Source organism: Saccoglossus kowalevskii, chromosome 13 (genome assembly GCF_978046115.1).
Source record: "Saccoglossus kowalevskii chromosome 13, keSacKowa6.1, whole genome shotgun sequence".
In the NCBI taxonomy this organism is placed as follows: domain Eukaryota; kingdom Metazoa; phylum Hemichordata; class Enteropneusta; family Harrimaniidae; genus Saccoglossus; species Saccoglossus kowalevskii.
This window is the reverse complement of record NC_140653.1, coordinates 3,260,994-3,269,325: the sequence shown is the minus strand read 5'-3', so window position 1 is coordinate 3,269,325 and position 8,332 is coordinate 3,260,994. Positions and strand designations below refer to the sequence as shown.

General features: G+C 32.6%; 1 protein-coding gene across 1 annotated transcript in view; it reads right to left on the bottom strand.

Moving 5' to 3' along the window:
- Positions 1-691: 691 nt before the first annotated feature.
- The window catches only part of LOC100367687 (unconventional myosin-Ie-like), a 70,282-nt gene continuing 62,641 nt past the window's right edge, over positions 692-8,332 (bottom strand). The window contains exon 26 of the mRNA XM_002738139.4: positions 692-4,313. Within this exon, the coding sequence (XP_002738185.3) occupies positions 4,237-4,313 (77 nt within the window). The 3' untranslated portion in view covers positions 692-4,236. The remainder of the gene's footprint in view (positions 4,314-8,332) is intronic.

Below are 8,332 nucleotides of genomic sequence, written 5' to 3'. Positions count from 1 at the left end.
TTACAGTAAGCTAGAAAAACAATAAGACATTAAGACAAAAAAAACAGGTTACAAAGCTGCCATTCTTGCTGGAGAGTTCCAAACATGTGCAAAGTTTGGTTTGGTTGTAAATGATAGATTGAAAATCAAAAATTTGGTTGGAAAAGTTGACAATTTGGTCTAAAAATTGTCAAAGTAAGCTGGAAAGTTGAAAATACGGTGTGTGATATCGAAACACTTTTAAAAACAAAAAAATTTGCTAATTAAAATTTATCTGGAAAGTTGTAATATTGGTTGCATATGTGAATTCTGCCTCACTCGCTTACTCTCATGCAGATTGATCTTACATGTGCACACTTGTAAAAAATACTACAGAAATTTTGGACAAATTGACAGTTTTTTGTGTCACTAGTATTAAATACTGCATTCGTAATATATATTTCAAAAACACCAAAATGAGACTACATAAGCTGTCTGGGAAAGGTCCACAGTATTGAAGTATTTTGTATGGAAACTAACACTTTGTGCTTGGGATATGTCAGTGTGAGGCAAACACTGATTGTGACATGTTTTGTCAGGAAAACACTGATTGTGACATGTTTGGTCAGGAAAACACTGATTGTGACATGTTTGGTCAGGAAAACACTGATTGTGACATGTTTGGTCAGGAAAACACTGATTGTGACATGTTTGGTCAGGAAAACAGACACAATTTCACACAGTACCGTATATCTTTATTTCATATATATAAGACCCATACATATACAAGTAACAATGACATAACAATTAAGTAAGTTTACTATCATTAACAAAACATACTCGGGAATCCTCAAATACCAGCAAGAGGGTCCAGTTACTGTAATGTTGAAAATTCCGTAATAAAAATATAGGGTCGCCAAACTGATTTTTCTACAAAACAAACTTGAAAATTGATCAGAAATGTGTGTTTTGAGTAGTTTAAAATTGAAACATTCATTCATATTTTGTTTGGTGACCTATGTAGGCATACATGTGGCAGTCACAAAAAATTGAAGAATTTTGAATATTAGTAAATATTATCCATGGAATAATGTGTTAAGATGGATTCTTATAGAAAATGTTCCAAAATGTCTGCTTTTTGGATTATTTTCCCATGTTTTCTTGAAAAAACTTTAAATAGGAATTACCGTACTTCACATGTATATGAATATTTACTGTGATAATAAAAAGTTTTTATGGTAGGAAACTAACCTTAAATTCATTGTACGAAGAAATATTCTTGATTAATTGCCAGAATCTATTTCAATTATAGTAAATATTCCTGATTAGAACTTTTAAAATTATAGCAGCATTTCACATTTGAATCTGTAAGCAATTGTTATAAATGCATTTCCTGTATAATATTTCAGACAATGCAGATTCCAGTATCACCTAAATATTTAGTATATACTGTTGCATTGGGTAAGATTTATGGAATGACACAGTTAGTTATCATATTTAAGATATATAATTTTGTTTCTTGTAGTATAGTTAGAATATAAACATGTCAGAGATATGGATCCAGAAGATGATGCTTGATTATGGTGATTTTTGTAACATCAAAATGATTGACATTCAGTCTTACGATTCTCAAATACGCACTTGTTCATATTGAGGTATTGCTCTGGAACAGCATTAATTAAAACAAATTGGCCACCGGTTGGTCATTTTAAATCGGATCAAACCAATATATCTGTATATCTATGACATGATGTATAAGGAATGTATAAAATTTGAACATAATCAATCAAAGCATAAAAACAAAATGACCGCCACTCGGCCATTTATAACTGATCTGAAAAACAAAATGACATGCATCGAAGTCCAATAATGTACCAAGTTTGAACAAAATCCATCTGTAAACAGCCAAGACCTGGTTCTGGAATGCCAGAAATGCTTGATTTCGATGATTTTTCAGCACTAAAATGGTCGCTATTTGGCCATCTTGAATCAGATTGTGTAACAAATTGATGTGCATATGTATAATATTATGTATGATGTATGTGTGAAGTTTTATTGTGATTAGTCCAGGCATGTCTAAGATTTATCAACATACATGTAGTACAAACAAAACATGACAGCTGGCATTGAAGGGTTCAAAATGGAAAACACCACATCTCAGGCAGGTTTTCTTTTCAGTTTTTTGTGTGTATATAGTTCAGTTATTGGAAACTATTATGTTGATATTGTGTGGAAAATATTTAAATAAAAAAATGAATTACAATTGGATTAAAACTGTACATTACAACAAACTGCTTGTGACCAACAAGATCCTGTTACAGACACATTAGCTTTCACATTAATCCAAACCAACAACAAACTAACCTTCCTTGTTCCTGACACAAAGATTACTGGACACGGTAAATAATGATTATACTTAAATTGTTTTGGCACATCTATTATAAAGTAATTGTAAAAAATGTTTTGTATCAATTTTAAATGAGAATATTTGGAAATCTCAAGGAGGGGTGTTCATCACGAAATATATGTTCGAATTTCATGTAAACAGATAATTTTTTTTTACACGTGTTGTAAACGTCATTATAGGACATATATCGAACATGACACAGAGTGACGATCCTTTAAAGAATTTGGGGAAGATCAAAGTACAAACTATTCTCAACCTACATTTGCAGTTTTCAATAATGTCTTAATGCAACACAAACACTTAGCCATAAATGTTTTAAATATTGCAGTGTTTATAAAAATATTATAACTATTATAATGAATAATGTCAATTTCAGCAATAAAAATACATGTATATAGAAAATTAATTTTTAATTGAAATAATCATGATATTAAAACAAATGGTAAAAAGTACATGTTGACATTTTGGTCAATTTCGTCACAATTATCTTTACATAGGATGTACTTGCTTTCCCAAATGTTGAATTAACACTATCATGTTTGCATAAATGACAGAGATGGTTAAAATAAGTTTTGTATTATAAATCAAGAAAATAAATTGTTGTGTGGCTCTTTGTCCACAAACAAAATCTGTAAAAGCTCAATTAAATTGCAGTCATTAAGTTGTACACCAAATTGTCAGTGATCATATAAAAAATCATACTCTTCTGGTAATTTCACCAAAACAACAACTTCAATCTTTCACTCGCGACATAAACAAAACATGTGGTAATAAAAATAATGCTTTAAGACAATGCATAGTTGCTAACACTGCCATAGTCAAGTTGTAAGAACTCAGTAGGGCCCATTGTATGATTAACTGCTTGACCTCATACATGTCATATTACTACAATTAAAGCTCACAGTAGGCAGACATGTAGGCATAAGTAGCGCCTTCGCCGGCCGAAAGGCATCAGCCCTCACTAACGCCACACAGAATAGTGTATGTCTCATTGGCAAGATCAATACTGCGAATTCAAAAAGTTCACACCTTCTTGCAATGAGTTTCAATGAATATTCATTTTGGTGGTCATGGTAACACCGTCAATCAAAGCCGCGTTTGCATTGTCAATAAAAATCGCAAGAATATAAGCATTGGGCGGAAATTTGCCAGCAACACTTTGATGGCTGTCACTATCTGACGTTTCTGCAATTTGATTGATACCGACAAAACTCATCGGGGGAAATGACAAACTACATTCTTCTGTCGTGTTGGGTTTGGAGCACCGTGTAGGGTGCAACTCATGTGACGTTGTCAGGCTAAGCTCATAGTTGCATGTTTATAATAATCTGATTACATCTAAATTATCTTAACAATGAAGTTGCATTATAATTCTTGAGAAAAAAATATTTCATGATAGTTTCTGAATGATGTATAATTTGGATGTTACGTTATTTTTTGGTAGGTTTTCATATTGACTGCAAAGCTCCATTACCAGACACAGTGTTGTGTGTGTGAAATTCATACTCCACCTAACAATGCTAGATCAAATCATGGCAAATGTTTAATTATTTATTTCTATTTTCGAATCAACCCAAAAGTGTTCTTTCAATTCGTGCACAAGACAATTTGCATTCTTGAAAAAAACAATTATTTTTAGTACTGTAAAATAATTGAGTTTTTACAATAATGCATTGAACATCAATTCAGCAATGTGTCTATCTTGAATTCAGGTGATTCACAAAACATAAATTGACAAGTTCAGTTGTTTTATATAATAACATGAATTGATTAAACCCCTGCATCACTTCTGAATAAATTAAATTCTTTTTCTTGTATATAGAAAAAGAATTATCTTGTTTCTTGAGTACAACTATAATCTGAGAAAGTGTTCATATCTTCTCAATGTAATTGGATGGAAATAAACCTTCCTTTCCTCTTAGTTTTCCAGTCCACCATCCTGAGGGATCTAGGAGCAAACATAACAAGTCTTCAAGTAATTGACTGACATATTGGACTGCATAATTTGTTACTACTTTGTAATGATTTGAGGCTATGACGTTTAGTTTAGTTATTTGCATAATGATATTGATACATTGCCATGGAACATCTCGTGAGTATTTAGACTCAGTTCCAGGCCTAGCAGTTGAGCAATAATCACCTTGGCTACAAGTGCTCCTTTCCAGTGCGTTATTCTCCTCCTGATTTGGTGGCCAATACTCATTTAGTTCACTCTACCATGGAAAGTCTGTTCTCAGTTTACATACTTATACACATAGGCTTTAGCACAAATGTTACCTTCACCGTATCATCGATTAAGGGAAAGGTATGTGAGAAAATGTCTGTCCTCCTTGTTTATGTTTTCTGACAGTTTGGGATATTGACCAATTTTTGCATGTGTTATATTTTTCAAGATATTGCTGAATTTTCATCTTCCTGTGATTACAATATCTCAAACAATTTTATATCTTATATTATTTTCAAACTTATCAATCACTCTAAAATTCAATTTTGGTGTGACTAGCTTGTATAATTTTCAAGATATTGATAAAAATTGAGCCAAGATAAACATATGTTTGTAAATTGGTGAACAGAGTTTAGACATTTTAAACAGCTGAGAGAACCAAATGTTAGTATAAGTGTACCTAGTTTAAATCTGCTGAGAGGTTCTTTAACAAACAATAAATAAGGTTATGAAAAAGCCCTAATTAAAAGTTATTATAAAGTTGCAGTATTTATCTATGTATCAAGTTCTAATTAAATTTGTTGAGTGGTACAGGAGATATCTTTGAGTAGCTAAATATTTGTTGAATGGTACAGGAGATATCTTTGAGTAGCTAAATATTTGTTGAGTGGTACTGGAGATATCTTTGAGTAGCTAAATATTTGTTGAGTGGTACAGGAGATATCTTTGAGTAGCTAAATATTTGTTGAGTGGTACAGGAGATATCTTTGAGTAGCTAAATATTTGTTGAGTGGTACAGGAGATATCTTTGAGTAGCTAAATATTTGTTGAGTGGTACTGGAGATATCTTTGAGTAGCTAAATATTTGTTGAGTGGTACAGGAGATATCTTTGAGTAGCTAAATATTTGTTGAGTGGTACAGGAGATATCTTTGAGTAGCTAAATATTTGTTGAGTGGTACAGGAGATATCTTTGAGTAGCTAAATATTTGTTGAGTGGTACTGGAGATATCTTTGAGTAGCTAAATATTTGTTGAGTGGTACTGGAGATATCTTTGAGTAGCTAAATATTTGTTGAGTGGTACAGGAGATATCTTTGAGTAGCTAAATATTTGTTGAGTGGTACAGGAGATATCTTTGAGTAGCTAAATATTTGTTGAGTGGTACTGGAGATATCTTTGAGTAGCTAAATATTTGTTGAGTGGTACAGGAGATATCTTTGAGTAGCTAAATATTTGTTGAGTGGTACAGGAGATATCTTTGAGTAGCTAAATATTTGTTGAGTGGTACTGGAGATATCTTTGAGTAGCTAAATATTTGTTGAGTGGTACAGGAGATATCTTTGAGTAGCTAAATATTTGTTGAGTGGTACAGGAGATATCTTTGAGTAGCTAAATATTTGTTGAGTGGTACTGGAGATATCTTTGAGTAGCTAAATATTTGTTGAGTGGTACTGGAGATATCTTTGAGTAGCTAAATATTTGTTGAGTGGTACTGGAGATATCTTTGAGTAGCTAAATATTTGTTGAGTGGTACAGGAGATATCTTTGAGTAGCTAAATATTTGTTGAGTGGTACAGGAGATATCTTTGAGTAGCTAAATATTTGTTGAGTGGTACAGGAGATATCTTTGAGTAGCTAAATATTTGTTGAGTGGTACAGGAGATATCTTTGAGTAGCTAAATATTTGTTGAGTGGTACTGGAGATATCTTTGAGTAGCTAAATATTTGTTGAGTGGTACTGGAGATATCTTTGAGTAGCTAAATATTTGTTGAGTGGTACTGGAGATATCTTTGAGTAGCTAAATATTTGTTGAGTGGTACAGGAGATATCTTTGAGTAGCTAAATATTTGTTGAGTGGTACAGGAGATATCTTTGAGTAGCTAAATATTTGTTGAGTGGTACTGGAGATATCTTTGAGTAGCTAAATATTTGTTGAGTGGTACAGGAGATATCTTTGAGTAGCTAAATATTTGTTGAGTGGTACTGGAGATATCTTTGAGTAGCTAAATATTTGTTGAGTGGTACTAGAGATATCTTTGAGTAGCTAAATATTTGTTGAGTGGTACTGGAGATATCTTTGAGTAGCTAAATATTTGTTGAGTGGTACTGGAGATATCTTTGAGTAGCTAAATATTTGTTGAGTGGTACTGGAGATATCTTTGAGTAGCTAAATATTTGTTGAGTGGTACTGGAGATATCTTTGAGTAGCTAAATATTTGTTGAGTGGTACTGGAGATATCTTTGAGTAGCTAAATATTTGTTGAGTGGTACAGGAGATATCTTTGAGTAGCTAAATATTTGTTGAGTGGTACTGGAGATATCTTTGAGTAGCTAAATATTTGTTGAGTGGTACAGGAGATATCTTTGAGTAGCTAAATATTTGTTGAGTGGTACAGGAGATATCTTTGAGTAGCTAAATATTTGTTGAGTGGTACTGGAGATATCTTTGAGTAGCTAAATATTTGTTGAGTGGTACAGGAGATATCTTTGAGTAGCTAAATATTTGTTGAGTGGTACAGGAGATATCTTTGAGTAGCTAAATATTTGTTGAGTGGTACAGGAGATATCTTTGAGTAGCTAAATATTTGTTGAGTGGTACTGGAGATATCTTTGAGTAGCTAAATATTTGTTGAGTGGTACAGGAGATATCTTTGAGTAGCTAAATATTTGTTGAGTGGTACAGGAGATATCTTTGAGTAGCTAAATATTTGTTGAGTGGTACTGGAGATATCTTTGAGTAGCTAAATATTTGTTGAGTGGTACAGGAGATATCTTTGAGTAGCTAAATATTTGTTGAGTGGTACTGGAGATATCTTTGAGTAGCTAAATATTTGTTGAGTGGTACTGGAGATATCTTTGAGTAGCTAAATATTTGTTGAGTGGTACAGGAGATATCTTTGAGTAGCTAAATATTTGTTGAGTGGTACAGGAGATATCTTTGAGTAGCTAAATATTTGTTGAGTGGTACAGGAGATATCTTTGAGTAGCTAAATATTTGTTGAGTGGTACAGGAGATATCTTTGAGTAGCTAAATATTTGTTGAGTGGTACTGGAGATATCTTTGAGTAGCTAAATATTTGTTGAGTGGTACTGGAGATATCTTTGAGTAGCTAAATATTTGTTGAATGGTACAGGAGATATCTTTGAGTAGCTAAATATTTGTTGAGAGGTACTGGAGATATCTTTGAGTAGCTAAATATTTGTTGAGTGGTACAGGAGATATCTTTGAGTAGCTAAATATTTGTTGAGTGGTACAGGAGATATCTTTGAGTAGCTAAATATTTGTTGAGTGGTACTGGAGATATCTTTGAGTAGCTAAATATTTGTTGAGTGGTACTGGAGATATCTTTGAGTAGCTAAATATTTGTTGAATGGTACAGGAGATATCTTTGAGTAGCTAAATATTTGTTGAGAGGTACTGGAGATATCTTTGAGTAGCTAAATATTTGTTGAGTGGTACTGGAGATATCTTTGAGTAGCTAAATATTTGTTGAGTGGTACAGGAGATATCTTTGAGTAGCTAAATATTTGTTGAGAGGTACTGGAGATATCTTTGAGTAGCTAAATATTTGTTGAGTGGTACAGGAGATATCTTTGAGTAGCTAAATATTTGTTGAGAGGTACTGGAGATATCTTTGAGTAGCTAAATATTTGTTGAGTGGTACTGGAGATATCTTTGAGTAGCTAAATATTTGTTGAGTGGTACTGGAGATATCTTTGAGTAGCTAAATATTTGTTGAGTGGTACAGGAGATATCTTTGAGTAGCTAAATATTTGTTGAGTGGTACAGGAGATATCTTT